This window comes from Amblyomma americanum, chromosome 4 (genome assembly GCF_052857255.1).
Source record: "Amblyomma americanum isolate KBUSLIRL-KWMA chromosome 4, ASM5285725v1, whole genome shotgun sequence".
NCBI lineage: Eukaryota > Metazoa > Arthropoda > Arachnida > Ixodida > Ixodidae > Amblyomma > Amblyomma americanum.
In genome coordinates, this window is record NC_135500.1 from 41,299,747 (window position 1) to 41,317,412 (window position 17,666).

The following is a 17,666-nucleotide window of genomic DNA, read 5'->3' on the forward strand; positions in this document are numbered from 1 at the left end:
TCTATTGTGGAATATCCTTTACGAAAGCCTGCCTGATCATTTGGTTGATTAAAGTCTAACGTTGCCCTGACTCTATTAGCGAGTACCTTAGTAAATACTTTGTAGGCAACGGATAGTAAGCTGATCGGCCTGTAATTTTTCAAGTCCTTGGCGTCTCCCTTCTTACGAATTAAGATAATGTTTGCATTCTTCCAAGCTTCTGGTACAGTCGAGGTCATAAGGCATTGCGTATAGAGGGTGGCTAGTTTTTCTAGCACGATGTCCCCTCCATCCTTCAACAGATCTGCTGTTACCTGATCCTCCCCAGCTGCTTTTCCCCTTTTCATTGCTTCTAAGGCTTTCTTTACTTCATCTTTCGTTACTGGCGGGATGACGCATTGCTGTGCACTGCTGTCTTTCTCATTAGCGCTCTGATTACATTGGCTACTGTACAGGTCTGTGTAGAACTCTTCGGCTACGTTAACTATCTTATCCATATTGCTAATGACATTGCCCTGCTTGTCTCTTAATGCATACATCTGGTTTTTACCTATGCCTAGTTTCCTCTTCACTGTTTTTAGGCTACCTCCGTTTTTTATAGCATGCTCGATTCTCTCCATATTAAACTTCCTTATGTCGGCTACCTTGCGCTTATTTATTAACTTTGATAGCTCCGTTAGCTCTATTCTATCGGTAGTGTTAGATGCCTTCATGTTTTGGCGCTTCTTAATCATATCTTTCGTCACCTGAGATAGCTTCCCGGTATCTTTTCGAACTGTCCTACCGCCCACTTCTACTGCGCACTCCGTAATTATTGATGTCAGGTTATCGTGCATTGAATGAACATCAAGATCATCTTCCTCAGTTAAAGCCGAATATCTGTTTTGCAGCGCTATCCTAAAACTCCTGTGCTTTCCCTCTTATGGCTAACTCGTTAATAGTCTTCTTCTTCGCTAGCTTCTTCCGTTCCCTCTTCAAGTCTAAGCTAATTCTAGACCTTACCATTCCATGGTCGCTGCAACGCACCCTTCCGAGGACGGCCACATCCTGAATGATGCCAGGTTTAGCGCATAGTATGAAGTCGATTTCATTTTTAATCTCACCATTGGGGCTCTTCCAGGTCCACTTCCTGTTTTCTCGTTTGCGGAAGAAGGTATTCATGATCCGTAAATTATTTCTATCCGCGAATTCGACTAATAACTCTCCCCTGCTATTTCTAGAGCCTATCCCATAGTCACCTACCGCGTAGTCGTCAGCCTGCTTCTTGCCCACCTTCGCATTGAAGTCGCCCATCAGTACAGTGTACTGCGATTTTACTTTATTCATTGCTGATTCTACGTCCTCATAGAAGCTTTCAACGGTCTGGTCATCATGGCTGGATGTGGGTGCGTAGGCCTGCACCACTTACAGCTTGTACCTCCTATTCAGCCTAATTACTATAGCTGCTACCTTCTCGTTAATACTGTAGAACTCCTCTACGTTGCCAGCTATATCCTTATTAATGAGGAAACCCACACCTAGTTCTCGTCTATCCTCTAACCCGTGATAGCACAGTATGTGTCCGTCCTTTAGTGCTGTATACGCCTCACCTGTCCTCCTAACTTCGCTAAGCCCTATCACATCCCATTTAATTCCCGCTATTTCCTCAAACAGCACTGCTAGGCTAGCCTCACTAGCTAAAGTTCTAGCGTTAAACGTTGCCAGGTTCAGATTCCAATGGCGGCCTGTCCGGAGCCAGAGATTCTTAGCACCCTCCGCTGCGTCACAGGTCTGACCGCCGCCGTGGTCAGTTGCTCTGCAGCCGCTGGGGACTGAGGGCCGAGGGTTAATTGGTTTATTCATAGAAGGTTGTGGCCAAGTACTACACCAGGGTGGCCAAATCCTGCTCTGGTGAGGGAGTGCGTTGTCGGTTTTGGTCACCGAGATCAGGCCGCACTCCAGGCCTGGTAATGCAATTCCATCGACACGCGGATTTTTTTTAAAACCCGGTGGAGAATTGCGCGGCACCAGGATTTGAACCCCGGTCGTCTTGCACGTGAGGCGGATGTTCTACCTCTACGCCATCGCTACTTTTGCATAAGAATATGTAAACGCTTCATCGCAAATGGTGCGCAATTCTTTAAGTGCTTCTAGCTTTTAAAATGCATCCAGGGCGACGTTCAAGAGTGCGAAAGCACCTAAGTTTTGTTATGCATGTAATGATAGCTAAAAAGGCTTTTTCATGACAAACACCCATCAGCCGTGATGAGCAAAAAGCTCATGCTTCATAAAATTCTCCTTACCGGGAAAGAGATGGCAAGAGCTCCTGCGGAAAGCATGACTATGACAACCCTGACCACCATCTCTTCCTAAAGTGTCGCTCACATAGATGATCAGACACCACCTCGACTGAAAATTCTCAACGGGTCTAAGAAGCATAGAAACCTGACGTGAGCAGTTAGATCAGTTGATGTGAAGCATTGCCATTTTCGTCTTCTGGATATGCAGAATCGCAACTTGGTAATTCAAACACTAGCCTCAATACCTCAAGTAAACAGAGAGTATTCGCGAGCTAATGAGGGCAGTATTCTATAGCCTCCTTCCTGTCTTTATTATAAAATACAAGGAAACCATAGCTACGTCCGGCTTACAGAAGACCACCCCAAGCTACTGAAATTATTTTGTAGTAATATAATGAGAGAAATGGGAAGATATATGGCAGCAGACAAGGGAAAGGGTGACTGTGACAACGGTTTTAGGATAAGCAAGGGGAAGTTATTAGTATCGTACTTAGAGTCATGAGTACCTTCTTCCACAAACCGGAATCTGTTAGTGGAAGTGGCAGACTGAAAATGGCGAAACTAAAAATGAAATTGACTTAACATTGCGCGCGCATTCTCGCACCATATAGTGCTCGGGAAACCAAGATGTAGTGACCGCACGATGGTAGGATCCCCAGTTTGCATTCACTAGTGGAGGCCTGGAAGGAAACTTGCGCGACTCAGGTTGCTCTTCCCGAGCAGCCTCTCGCAACCAAGCATTCATTTACCTGACACTGTTCGCTGTTTGCTCACAAACTGGTGGGTAGGTTGTGGTAACGCCAAGGCAGTCCACCTGCATCCTAGTTGGCTTTTCTGGGTATTTTCTAGAAATGTTGTAGCGATAGCTACATTACGGTAGCATTTCGAGCCTTGAGCATGGCGGCGCCGCCACGATGTCACCTGGATGGTCACGCTGCAGAGCAGCTGCCGGCGGCGCGACGCCGTGGTTGATCACCTGGTTCGTTACGTGGTTGGTCACTTGACCAGCCACGTGATGCAGAGCAGCTGCTGCTGCTGGCGGCGCGGCGAGTCGGCGAAACTCAGCTGCAACAGCTGTGCGCATGCGCCGTGTCAAGTAGGACGAAAGTGAAGAAGGAACGCCCAGCGAAACGGAGTGGCGAAAGACTGACTTTGCAATTCAACTGAGCAAGTACCACTCGGCCAAATGTAGCTATCGCGTCGCACTGGGTTTAACCAGAGCAAAACTACCTCCAATTTTGCTTATGGTCAACGGCGACGACGTTCAATTTACTGCGACACGACCTCATTAAGGCTATCGCGTTAATACTGCGGCGCTCAGCAGCGCAGCAGACGCAGGCGGTGCGGCAGTGGAGCGCCACGAATAGCCCTGAAGGAGAAGGCAACCGCAGCGCCTGCAGAATATGAGGGAGAAAGCAAGGACCTCGGAACCGCATCAGGGGCGGCACGGAGGGAGCGTTCTGCTAGCGCCACTGCCAAATTCGAGCGCCACCTACCAGATGACTTGCAAAGCTTTCTTAGATAAAGCAAAATTGATCCACTCTTGCCAGTGTAGTCGGCGCTCCCGCCAAGCAACCGTTATTTGGCAGCTTAGGTGAGGGTATATCATTGACGTACTAGACGCTGCTAAAAAAGCTGCGGACCAACACAGTCGCTATGAACATTGAGGGAAAGCAAAGAAGTTGAAGATTTTTAAGCTATAGTCACTAAATCATGCAGTAACTTTAAAATTTTGTGGATCCTGGGTACGAATTTTAATATAGCCTCCCTATCGCCTGAGTCGCTTTTGGACGTTAGGCCCTGCAAAGTGAAAAAAATTTTAGTATAGAGGAGACGAGGTTTTTTAAGCCGGTATAAGAACAAACAAAAAACTTCAATTCCATATCTGCGGAACCGGTACACATGACGTCAGACAATTTTTATCTCTATCAAGGTGCTTTTGATGTAATAAAAACCAAAAGATCCAAAGAAACCATCTGAAAAGCTGGGAGAATTAATTTTGTCATGACATGAAACTCGAAAGAACAAACCAAGCATTTGGTTTAGTTTGCAATCATAATTTATTTATTTATTTCAATAGAGTCATGGCCAAACAGGTGGTACAGACAGGGGTGGTGCAAAAAAGAAAGAAAAACACAAGTAATATTAGTACTATTAAAAAAAGGTGGTCGATCAGTGCCGATTTGAACGATGATGCATCCACAAATGAGAGAGTAGCGGTGGAAGGGGGTTGCACTCAGTGCATGATTTTGGCAAAGATGAGTAGGAGACAACATTGTTACGGCAGCAGGGAATGACGCCCTTAAACCGGTAGTCAATGAGAGATGATACGTACGAAGGCTGGACAAGAACTTCGCTGTTTAATTATGGTTTAAGAAAGAAAGTTTTATGAAACTGGGACCGGAGAGAAGTTTTCCTACAGAGATGTAAATCTGGTAACCTAAAATTCGATTTCATTAATAAAGCGCTGGCTGTATGACGATAGCTGGAGCTAATGAAAAGAGTGAATCTGTTACGTATAAATTCAATGTCGTCAGTCAAGCTTTGTTGAGCTGCATGCTATATTGCCGATGCGTATCAGAGTAATATTGGTCATAATAACGAAATATGTAGTCTTCTAATTCCGGAAAAAAATTGATTTAACACCTCATTATTCAATCCCTCTTGTTACAGATTCTTACGAACTATCAGCTACTGCAATAGACTATTCCAGAGCAGTCGTTTCCTGGCGTTCTTCAGAGCGAGCGGACATTTTCAAGGTAATTTTCACACGTGACGCTTACACCGCTTCCGATGTTTTGCTGCTAAAAAAATTTCGGAAAGTTTATTTCTGTTGCACTGAGGCTTTCCACAAGCTCCCTTAAATAACTGCTGTCGGGGAGATGTGGCAGCTGCTTCATAGTGTCCTGGCAAAAGGGGAAAAAACTTAATTGCCTTCATTTTCTCTCACTCGTCGGCGCTCGGGAATTCAGCCACAGGCGAAATGAGTTTGTCAAAAAAAAAAAACTGATCTGACAAAACGAGCTAAAACGTTGGGGATGTTTCTGTGTGAGAAGTCGATTACCAATAAGCTAGTTTCTTCAGCCTTATGCGATCATCAGCGAGATCACTTGTGAAATCATAGAACAGGGCCACCGTCTGTGCACTGTTTTTCCCAATGCACATGGGCATATTCGACTTTATTCTACTGAAGCGTTGCATGCATGATGTGCTGATTTTTAGCCCAGTCTGCGGTTGCTTAGCACAGTGTACGTCAAGAATTCTCTACTAAGAATTCCACTGTATGTGAGATGACTGTATTTACTGATCAGTGTCGGTGGACAATTATAAAAGAAAAATACAACAGCAGCAATCTGAAGATAATCTAAACTTTTCATTTTTTTCAGGTGACAGTCTTTATTGACGAAGTGAGTGCAGCAAAATTGTTTCTTTACTTTTGTGTTAGGCAACCAAAAACCAATTATTGCTAGAGAGGCTGTTATCAACAGGCTCACGGCAAGGTTAGATGAAGAGGGTTACGCACAAACGCAACATTCCTTAGCTTCTGTTTCGCTAATTGTAATTTCTCTATGGGTTTAATTGCTTTCATGCTTCCGCGTTTCAATGAGGTCTTTTGTGTGCCGAGATAGCTTGACAGTATCTTGTCTCTATACTGAATAAAAATCAGATATAAAGGTTACGCTTAAGAGGGTGCTTACGAGCAGTTCATCGGAAGTGGGCGTTACATTGAACCACGCTGTGTCGATGAGAACCTTTTCCAGGCATTGTTTTACAGAAAAAAATCCTTTCATCGGCAACGTTGCGGCTGAGTGTACACCCCAACAAAAATTAGACGCATTTACTGAAGATACTCTTTAGCAAGTCTACAGGATAATCAGATGTCCCGGGAACAGTTGGATTTACCCCCTATGTTTAATTCGATGTTTTCGCTGTAAGGAATACTGCTGCCTGGCCTTCTAGTCGACAGCGGAATTGTGGAGTGTGAAGAGAGGTAGGTTGACGGTAGGTAGCGCTTTTGGAGGGCAAAGCTGGGTGGGTGGGTGGTGCATGCCGCTTCTAGACGGCGAGGGTAGGCTACAGTGGGTAGTTTAAACGAGGTTGACGGAGGGTGCGGTAGGAAGATGGATGGTAGATGGTGCTCATGAAGGGTGAGACTTCATTCTCAAGGCCAAAAACAAACTACTACGTTTCTTTATTGTCTCTCGGGTACTGTATTTGTGGCACAAGCTAGTTGCGGATCTTGTGGGGTGCGATCTGGCAGTCTGGATTACGTTCCACCTATTGTTTCTAAATTTATCAGGCTCTTAGACCACGTGCACTTATGAGAACAATAAATTGCGTACTGAAGTTATTACGAATTGTTTGTGTTTGCCCCACGTTGTGAACCAGGTTACGTATAGCGCAGAACTTTCCGAGGATTCAAACTCGAGCCTTGACATGGCATGTGGTAAAATCAACCCGAGCAAATCGCTGTTCCGAGTGAGGAAGATACTTTAGCGTGTACTGACGACTCCCTCATACCAGAACGCCGATGTGCGTAGTTAAAATATATTTTAGTAGCATAGTTATTGCAAGAATTAGTTTAATCTCTTTTCTGTCTCGTTTGACAGAAATTCCACTTCGTATGTATACTCAGCACTTCTAGGCTTCTTTTCAGGGCGAAGAAAACTGGCGTGCCTACACAACTCGGGTTTTTGAAGGAACAGGGAAGGTGACTTCAAGATACAGCGCCATTATCACGGAATTACAGCCTTGGAAGTTCTATATGGTGCGCCTCGAAGGTTGCATCGCTGAAAACTGCAGTGGTGCATTGAACACAACGTTCAGCACACTACCCGAACGTAAGTATGAAAATTTCATCCTTCCCCACATAAAGTAATGCGCCTGGCTAACCCTATCTCTTGCATTGAAGCAAGAAGTGTTTGGCCAGCTTACACCGAATCTAATTTGTGTATTAATTCAGCCAAAACCCCAACATAGATTATGGGTCGATGGGTCTACACAAACCCAGTAACCTTGCTGACTTGGAGTCTGTAACCGCATAAACAGTTTCCATGAAAAGGACATTGAACAACAAAACTTTTAGACGTCAGCAGGGCGATTCGAATTATGGAAACACATATCAGCATTGCCAAAAGACATTGAACATATTAGAAGGACTGTTCAGAATATTTTCTCTAGCGCATTATTCTAAATAAAATATTGAAGCTCATCTGTCTTACTCTGAAGTGCGGCACCTTTAAAGTACGTTGTAGGTTTTCTGAGATATACTCAGCTAGGTAAATATTCCTCTTTATCAGTTCCGAGGATACCAGGACAACCAAGTTGAAATCGGATTATTAGCAACAGAAATCTGTGCGTTTATATGCACTCCTAATGCATTACTTCTTTTAAAAGCTCTGACTGAAGTTTCTGTATCAGTTGAATTGAGGACTGCAAGATCTCGCCTCAGGCTGCCTTAAGAGTTCCAATTTTGTCGAATGAATTTTGTGTAGTGAAAGGAACAAATTGTCACCATTTAGGCATAAAAATCCAGAATCGTTCTGTGCTCTGGCTGCAGTATAGTCATTTTTTTCTGCCATCTTAGCTTGGGTGTAAACAGTTACTTGTATTCTGAAACCTGGGGCGACCTTACCTTGTTCATGTCAGAACTGTTCGTCAGTGCGTTTTTCTTCTCCAGTAATTATCTACCAATTTTTTTCTTTGCAATTAATTATGCCATGTAAAGATGAAAATCCCACACATAATGTGAACAGCCACAATCTTTACGAAAACGCTGTGGCTCTCTAAACCAGCGTTCGTCAGCGCAAACACAAGCTTCGTCAGGTTCGTCTTCGTAATGCTCTTCCTCGGCCGTCGGCTCTGGCCGCCGCTGCGACAAGCGTCACCTGTCTTGCTTACAATACCCCCGGAGTGAAAGGCGAGATGCTGGCGGCCTAAGGAAACGATACGACAGCAGGGTGTTAGTAGGGTTGCAGGCGGTCTACTCGGACAATTTCACGGCCGCGGCGACCGCTATCAGGCGAAGGCGTGAGGGCCTGGTCGAGATAATTGACCGGATAAGTTTGTTGAAGAACGCGATAGGGGCCCTGGTATTTACTCAGCAGTTTGGTAGACTCCCAGGACTGGAAGAGGGCACCGAAATCGAAACCAAGGAGTCCAGAAGATCAGAAGATGGCAGACAGATAGAAGCGGCGCGGGTTCTTTTCTGGTGGCGCTGGTCGTGAGATGTGAAAGAACGGACGAGTTTCCGGCATTCTTCGGCATGCGTAGCGGTCGGTTGTAAATTCGGAGGCATCTGGGCGGTAAGGGAGTATGGTGTCGATAAAGTAGGAAAGCTCCCGGCCATGAAGAAGAAAATACAGGGAGAAACCAGTAGTTGCTTGATTTGCAGGTTGTAAGCGTAGGTAACGAAGGTTAAAACATGTGCTAAATATGGATGATAGAAAGAAATGTACTTCGCCATCATGTCGCCGAGGGTCCGGTTAAACCGCTCGGTCATGCCACTCGGCCGCCGTGCTACGGAAACGTTATGCGGTGAATGATATGACACTAACTAAGAAGGATTTCCACGACGCCGCACATGAACACGCTACCACGAACCGTGAGAAATTCCTAACAGGTGACGTCATATGCCATCACAGCTGTTAGTGGGCCAGTTTACGCATAGCGCGTGAGATGATCAATGGCGGCAATGATCCAGTTGTTCCCTGCCGAAGAGGTGAGAAGAGGGCCATTAAGATCAATCCCAACGCGGTCAAATTGGCAGGCTTGACAAGGTTAAAGCTGCAGGGGAGTAGGTAAACGCGTTTATAGGTTCCTGCGACGGTGACGTTCGAGACAAGATCGGACGTACCGGCGAACAAAACAATACATGCCACGCCAGTAGTACCGAAGACACAGGTGGGTAAAACAGCAGGCTAGCATGGGCGCATTGCGGTTCGTCGTGATAACTGGCACAAATCACGGAGCAGAGCTGCCGTGGAATTCCGAAGAGGCATTTGCGACCATTTTCTGGGTAGTTCTCACGCTACAGCAAGTCGTCACGCAGGACAATGTGATGGGGTTCACGACGGAGAGCCTTAGAAGGGGGCCGCGATGAACGGTTGGCTAAGTAATCCGGAACACAAGCAACCCTAGAATGGTTTCGCTGTTCAGAAGCCATATCAGTGGTGTCAAGGGAAGAGGGTATGAGGCTAGAGAAAAATGGAGGGTCAGGATCAGAGGGTACAGTGGAACGCTAGAGGGCGTGGGCATCTGAGTGCCTACGACTGGAGCGATAGATGACCCGACTATCGTAATCTTGTAAACGGAGAGCTCAACGAGCGAGACGGCTCGACATATCTTTGAGAGAAGACTGCTAGCAACGAACATCGTGACATGTGATGGCATCGAACGGGCGCCCGTATAAGTAACGGAGAAATTTTTTGATTGCCGAATTATTTGCTAGCATTCTTTTTGCGTGACTGAGTAATAAGTATGCTTTTGTGAGCGTACGGCTGGCGTAAGCAATGACGTACTAACAGAAACCAGGTTTCCGCTGAGCAAAAACGGTTACCCAGAGCAATAGGGTGTTCGTGTGGAGTTCTGTCGGTGTAGAAGGGTCGAAATGACGCAAGGTCGAAGGAGAAGTGAGAAGACAACGTGGCGTTGTAAAGGCGTCTTCGCACGCAGGAGACCGTTATGACAAGTCGTGGCTGCTGGCGAGAAGTTTTCAAGGAGGCGATAATAGCAGGAAAAATTCTGAAGAAGCGGCGAAAGTACGAAATAGGGCCAATGTAGCTTCTGAGCTCTTTCAGGGATGCGGGCTACGGAGCATCAGTCGGGGTTCTTAGCAGGGTCCGGGAGGACACCGTGTTTGCACGCGATGTGGACAATGATAGTCAGCTGGCGAGCGCCAAAGCGACACTTCTTTAAGTTGAGCTACAGGCTAGAACCATTGAGACATGGAAGAACACCCTCGAAGCAATGAATATGAGACGGAAAGTCCGACGAGTAGATGACAGCATCGTCCATGTAGCAGAGGCAAGACTGTCATTTCAGCCCGCGGAGTATGTTGTCAATGATTTGCTCAATAGTGGAAGGAGCGTTGCTCAGACCAGTGGGCATGAGATTTTTATTTATCTATTTCACTATATTCTGAGCCTTTTCTAAGCTCTGGCAGGAGTGGAATGATGTAACAATACATACAAAAAGTCAAGGCGTTCCGAAACATGAATCAAGGAAACAAAGAACATGTGAATCATCCCATCAGTAGAGTGCACAGCTGTTGCTCAGTCAAGGACACTCATGAACAAGTAATTATAAAAGAAAGTAGCGGCGAGCAATATTATTTCACAAAAGTGGCTTTTTAGAAGAAATATTCAACATTTCTAAAAGCATCAAGTGACAGATCATTCATAAACTGGTGGGGCAGGTTATTACGTAATTCTATGGCACGAGGAAACAATGAAAACTTTACGTCATTCCTTGAAGCCAGCGGTCTTATCGACGTATCATGATTGAATCCTTTAGAGGCGTCTTTATCTATGCTAACTTTATCGAAATTAAGCATAAAAAGAAATTTTGTGCTCCAATCTGTCGTCAGCAGTCTAACGTCCAGATGCCCGCCCTTTTTCCCAGAAGTGTCACGCTATTGTATTGTGGGTAACGACAGTAAACGAAACAGGCGGCTAGGTATTTAATTATTTTTCTTTTTTCAGGTAAGACTGACCGGGGCTTCAAACTATCGCCCTGTACTCAAGAATGGGTCTTAATAGGGTCTTGTAGGCGTTAAGCTTAACATGCAAGGGTGAAGCTGACAACTGTCATCGGGTGAATCCAAGTTGTCAGTGTGCTTTTGCACAGATGTCTATCTGTGATTCCCAAGACAATTTTTCAGTGAATCTCAGGCCCAGGTATCCTGAATAATTATTACACATCACAACAGATCCTGATAAGAGATAAGTAAAGTAAATAGGATTCTTTTTCCTCGTTATGCTAATTGATGATGTTTTTTGACATTTATTTTCTTACCCCAATTGTCATACTAGAAAGCAATGTTAAGCAGTGTTAAGTTCAGATTAAGTTGGTTATCTTCAGAGCGAACAATATTGCACACAACGCAGTCGTCAGCAAACAGTTTTAATGCAATATTTCGAGTGACGCAAGGAAAAATATTATTGATATATATTTAAAAAAGTGCAGGCCCTAATACGGATCATGTCAGGCGTGATGAAAGGCGTTTTCGGGCGATCAGCTTTGGTCATTGGCATCTGGTAGTACCCACAGCGCAGATGCAGAGAATAAAAGCACTCCGTCCCCTGCAGGCAGTCAAGCGGGTCATTATTACGAGGCAAGAGGTAGAGATCCTTCCGAAAAATTTTGATTAGACGACGACAGTCAAACAAGAAGCAAATAGAGTCGTTTCTTTTCTTTACAAGTACCACCGGAGAAGCCAAGGAACTCTGAGAGGGTTGGATCACTCCGTGTTGTAGCATGTCGCTCGCCTGCTGTTCATCAATTATGCGGCGGTAGTGGCGGAGGCGCGGTAGGGGCGCTGGCGGAAGGAACCATGCGCTGTGATTTTGATATGGTGGTTAACTCTCCTAAACGTTGGTTGGTGGGAGTCGAAGTACCCGCGGAAGGGTTGAAGCAAGACAACGAATTGGGCGCGTTGGAGAGGCGGTAAAGCAGCATCGACGGATTGAGAAAACGCATCTGGTGCGGTCATGTCAGCAACTTCGATGAGAGGAGTAAGGGCATTGATGTAATGCACGTCAGGTTCATAAATCACAGGAGAAGCGTCGACTGGATCGATGACAGCAACAGTGCCGGACGATTCTCCCCGAAGTAAGGTGGTGGAAAAAGGTGACGGGTTCACAGGTGCAGCATTAGTTGATGGCAGGCGCAGCAATAGTGAATTAATCTACCCTTAAGGATAGTATTTTATGATGTTTTTAGAGTTGTTTTATATGCGGGAGTCGCAAGCTGTCAATGCATATTGAAGTGTAGGTCTGAAGTAAACTTCGTAAGCCTCGAGTTTTAACAGCATGGAGCTCTTGTCATCACAGTGCACACAGATACAATGTATTTTGTCCAATTTTTGTGGTGGTTTTATTCCTGACTGTTTATTTTGATTTACAAATGTAATGTAACGAGGAAATGGTTTGCTTGCATTAAAAGTACGATTACTTAAGTTAGTTACAGCCGCAAAGGAACACAGTTAATTATGGTTACTACGATTACCCATCAATCAGGCTAATATGACGATGATTGCAAGATATCATTGAGGATAAGTTGACAGGAAAGGAATTTACTCTTTATGAATAATCCAATAGACAGGAGATCGCTAAATTTATACTAAGGTGTTCAGGCTTTCGACAGCATTAATAATGTAGATAACAGATAATATTGGAACCAGAGCAACGCCTGTGTATAGCCCGAATAAATATGAAATCATCAACAACTAAAACTATCAATACATGATCACATAACCTTGCCAAGAAAGTATGAAACTTAACCTAAGGACTACTCATCAATGTTCACCTAAATATGGTAAGGTTGCTTCCGAAAGAAGGCTAGAAAATTTGAACAGAAAATTCACCGTAGAAGAAATTATTAATGTTCTTGGGTAGAGCGTCCGTAAAGGGATGGCATCCTGAAATTAGAATTTGATTACTTCCTTATTTCAAACATTATTCCGGCTTGGCAGATTTTCCCCTTACATATGAACTGCCCCTGCTCCTGCATACAGTGATTTGCCTTGCATTCTACTCGGTGTCTTCGTTTGCAGCGAGAGAGCCAGGCGCGTACTATTTTCCAGTCCGAGCTCTAACCAGTCCGAGCTCTACAGTACGAGGTCTCAACCAAACTATTTGACGATGCATACTTTCGGGCGTCTCAAAAGATTGGCCATAGAGGTGAGAAACCTTTAATTCTCACAGTGATGACCATGTTCAGAAATTGAAAATTGAAAATTGAATTTGGTGGAAAGGAAATGGCGCCGTACCTATCTCACATTAGGCGGGCACCTGAACCGCGCCGTAAGGGAAGGGATAAAGGAGAGAGTGAAAGAAGAAAGGAAGAAAAATGAACCGTAGTGGAGAGCTCCGGAATAATTTCGACCACCTGGGGATCATTAACGTGCACCGACATCGCACGGCACACGGGCGCCTTAGCATTTCGCCTCCAACGAAACGCGGCCGCCGCGGCCGGGTTCGAACAGGAAAACCCGGGTTCGACCCCGGGCTCTCGATCAGTAGCCGAGCGCTCTAACCACTGAGACACTGTGGCGGGTCATGTTCAGCTCAAAACCCGATAAAGAATTATCAAGTCTGATATGAACTGAAGTGGTCAGAGTGCAAGAAAGGCTTTTTTTAGAAATCTAAACAGAAGCATAATTATTTAATGATTTCACCGAGGTAACGTATGAGGTGGTACCAGACGGGTTATCGACATCCAAGTTACGTCAGCAACAAGTCGACGTCGTCCATGTTGTGCGTATGAAGCCGTACTACTCGGAGCGATCTTGACCTCCTACTTCCCTTTCTTACCATCGAGACGATGCTTCCTGAGGAGGGGGCAAATGCCGCATGCAAGAAGGCGCCAAAGATGACGACTGGATCTAGGAGCGCAAGGCTGGAAGAGGAAGAAACTGAAAACGCGAAGGGACTCTTTCTGGTAGACCAGTAAACCGTTTTTTATCTTAATCTCTCCTCGGGGTTCTACCGAGTCGGGAAAATATGTAGCGTAAAATATGAACCACACGAAAAGGAGAGATTAGAGTTTAAAAAATGTCTGAGCTTCTACAAGTCAAATCCGCGTAAAATCGGTGTCTTTTATGCTAAACATAAGCTTCGAATTCAATATTTCGTACTCCTTTTTTCAGCGCGGTATTTACTGAAGTAAAATACTAAGTGCTCAAGAACTATTAGAAAGAAACCAGGCATCAAATTACGCAGAACAGCGTTGGTACAGTGTTTTGGCGGAATCTAGCAAAGTGGAGCAGATTTGCAATAACGAAGCAATTACTCAATGCCGCGGCTACCCGGCGCTACCATACGGCTACAAATAAAAGCTGTACAGCTTATGTAGACATTTCAAAATTGAAGCAAAATTATTTCTGGTCCGGGGATCCAACCCGGACAGCAGAATTTTGCATGTATAAGCTCATCCTCAAGCAAAACAAAAGTCCCAGTCTCGCGAGGGCAAAAAAAGCATTCAGCGTGAGCCACAAGCTGGCTGCCAGCAGAGTCACAGCTACCGGTAAACGGGGCGGTGCAGTTTTTATTGAATTACGAGTCCATATCCCTAGTACTTTTCACCAGGGCACCAGTATAGAGCTCTGCAATTCAGTGGGGAGCCACATTCCGGCGCTCTCCAACCAAATATTGTCCAGTGGGCCCCGCAGAATATGACACAATTGGTGCAACAACGATAATTGTATGTGCTGTAGTTACGCATACAACGTTTGAAGACACTTGAAGGCTACAGTTTAAAGTAGCTTTTTTTTGTGTTGAAGCCAGTATTCTCAAATTACTGTTATTAAGATTTCAAAGGCTTTTATTTGTGAGAAGGATAATCCCGTCAGCTTTGCTACGACAAGAATTTGTGAAATCAAACTCAACGGTTAGCCTTGAGACGTTATGAATAAGCATCTTCTAAAGTGAACCAACTGCATTACGCATGGGCGTATGCTGTTTCAAAAGAGTCCAAGAGGGCATGTTGTCGGGATTTTTGGGGCATGAAATTACCAACGGAAAAAAGCGAAAAAAAACGACTTGACGAGAGAACAAGACAACACGAGCGCTGGTGTTGATCTGGTGTCTGGTGTTGACAGCGCTGGTGTTGTCTTGTTCTCTCGTCAAGTCTGTTTTTTTCACTGTTTTTGGTTTATAACTTCAAGAGAGTCTCACTCGCAGTTTAAAGCATTAATATTCAACTGCACCCATTGCGGATGAAATTTTGCATGGTCGCATTCTCAATTGCCAACGTGACCACAGTGTGTCTGGAGAAAGCAATGGACTTTTTAGCACTCAAAATGCGCCGACGACGGAGAACTGCAATGAAATAAAGTCGGCCGAGATAAGCATTAGAGTTCAATCGAATGAATGTGCAGAAAATATGCTCCCTAATAGCCTAAGTGGTACGAGATTTGCGATTGAAATGAGCCATGAGAGCACTGTAGGACTCTCAGCACAGTCTTGACTGGCCCAGTATGCTCAGTTGGATCACACATGCAGTCGAAGTTTTCACACCTTAAGGAGAGGTATGTGCCCGGCCGGAACTATTTCGTCTCTTTCCTGAGAATACCCGGAACAACTTGACTCCCCATGCTTTGTGCTCTCACCTACATAACGTAGTTCTGCTGCAGAATAATTATCAGGCTTCGTAACACAATGCTCAGTCTCAGCAAGATAAATGATGCCTTCTTTAAGAGAAACCACATCTTCTATACTGTAGGGACGAAGCGCCGTCGACGTACATGCGACTACAGTTCTGTCTTCCATCCTGGTGGGTGTAAAAAGAGCTTCCTCACTAAGACAATGACTTATGAGTGTATAAATAGCTACAGCAAGTCCATCGTCAATATGAGTCTGTTATTTCAAAGACGACACAAATTTAGCAAGCTTATCTGCTTCCGAAAGATTAGCATGGTAAACTGAGTTTTTATGAACAATAGGTGAGCTAGTATGTTTTATTACGGTGGACGAGTGTGTTGACAAGCCGACAACGGCACCGAGGACTTCCTATGGATCCATGAAGTGCTCCTGCAAAGAGGCTTCTGTAATAGATTAAAGCAGCTCAGGACCTTCACAACATAAGATACAGCGCAGTCCTCAGTAGGTCGCCCTCAGCGTCAGCGCTATCGAGAAGGAATACGAAGTGACCCCACCCTAGTGCAACCGAGATACAAATGGCCTTGTATGCAACAAAAGTAGGCTACGAATTCTGGAAGCAGTGGAGTTATGGTCCGTCGCTAAATGTAACGCCATCAACAAGCGTCAACTTCACACCGCGATTAACCGTCCGCATCTCCTTAATTTCTGAGATTAGTGGTATTGTAGACTTACTCCCTTTCTTTAATATACACAGCTTTTTTCTAGGAAACAAAAAAAAACGTGAATGACGTTTTTCTCTGTGCTCTTTACACACAATCTTCCTGCAGAAAATAAGACCTTGTGTTGGACTAGTTGATTTCGGTTCATTTTTCATTCTCAAGGGGTGAAAATAGGACAAAATACGATAGTTAATAGCACGAAGCGCCACTGTCTTTTCATCCGCTTTCGTGTTTTCTCCTGTTTTCGCGCATTTAAAAAACTAGTATAAAAATTCTTCGACATGAACACCAGTTATGGTAACTGACATAAAAGTTTAAATGCGTATAAACATCTGATTATTCTTCAAATTGTATCGGAGATGTTTCTCTCTCTGTACTGACGCTTTTGGTTAATCTGCGCAGTTCTATAATATAATGGTCTTATCGCAAGTTGTTATGTATTCTAAAATGGTTTGGTCTTTTTTTTCCCACCACGGTCCCCATTACTTTTAAAGAATTCCCGTCTCCCTCAATTATCAGGGTCGAAGCGACTGACACAAGTTCATTCGAACTCGCCTGGGTGTTTCCTGAACCGGACCGACGCGTCTTCAACGGATTCCGAGTGCGTTATTGCCCGAAAAACGTCGACTCATGCTTCTTGATTTATACAAAAGATACGACCTTGAAGGTTAACGGGCTGGAGCCTGGCTCAGTTATCAGTATTGACGTGCGAGCACAATTCATAAGTACCAGGGGAAGACTTTTACTTGGACCTCCTGGAACAGCAACTGTCAGTACGTGGACTAACGGTGAGTAGACTATTTGTGTCGCATCAGGGCTGCTATTTTCTGTACTGGACAGGCGAATTATATGTGTTAACAGAAGTTTCGTTTTTGCAAAATAAAGCTTCTATGATAATATTATCACTGTGTGGAGTACACGTTTGTTCTCTTGAGACTTATTCCTTATCAGGTTAAGGTGAAATCTGGGAAAGTTAGTCCACCCGTGCGAACGCGGGTCGTAAGTACTCATGTGGAAAACGTTGAAACCTCTTGGTCCTGCCTGCAGTTTTACCAAGGTGCTTTGTCACTCTGTTTCACCCTTCAGAGCGCTCCATAATTAGAGCACTGCTGTTCGAAGCAACAAGGTCACTGAAGATTACGTATCCCAGTGTTGAATAAAGCGCTCTTTTCAGTATTCAAGCACGTGAATTGCTGCCTAATATTCAGTGTGATAAATTCTATGAATGTCCGCCGCAGGATATGGATCTCTGTTACCATAAAGGCAAATGTGAATAGGTGTTTTTCAATGTCTAGTCCATATATGGGCCTCCTGTTTAGTAAGCAAGCACATGAATTGATGCATATTGTTCACTCTCCTGTGGAAAT

At 44.6% G+C, this 17,666-nt stretch overlaps 1 protein-coding gene across 5 annotated transcripts in view; it reads left to right on the top strand.

The window, feature by feature from the left end:
- Positions 1 to 17,666, top strand: part of LOC144127894 (uncharacterized) — a 63,794-nt gene that overhangs the window by 20,312 nt on the left and 25,816 nt on the right. For 2 of the 5 annotated variants that reach the window (XR_013313611.1, XM_077660866.1), the window contains exons 5-8: positions 4,932 to 5,017; positions 5,645 to 5,665; positions 6,904 to 7,099; positions 16,794 to 17,087. Coding sequence is in view for 4 of the 5 variants with exons in the window: in XM_077660866.1 (XP_077516992.1) it covers positions 4,932 to 5,017; positions 5,645 to 5,665; positions 6,904 to 7,099; positions 16,794 to 17,087 (597 nt within the window). In the remaining variant the exon portion in view is untranslated. The remainder of the gene's footprint in view (positions 1 to 4,931; positions 5,018 to 5,644; positions 5,666 to 6,903; positions 7,100 to 16,793; positions 17,088 to 17,666) is intronic. The other 3 variants (XM_077660869.1, XM_077660868.1, XM_077660867.1) reach the window with 2 other exon arrangements.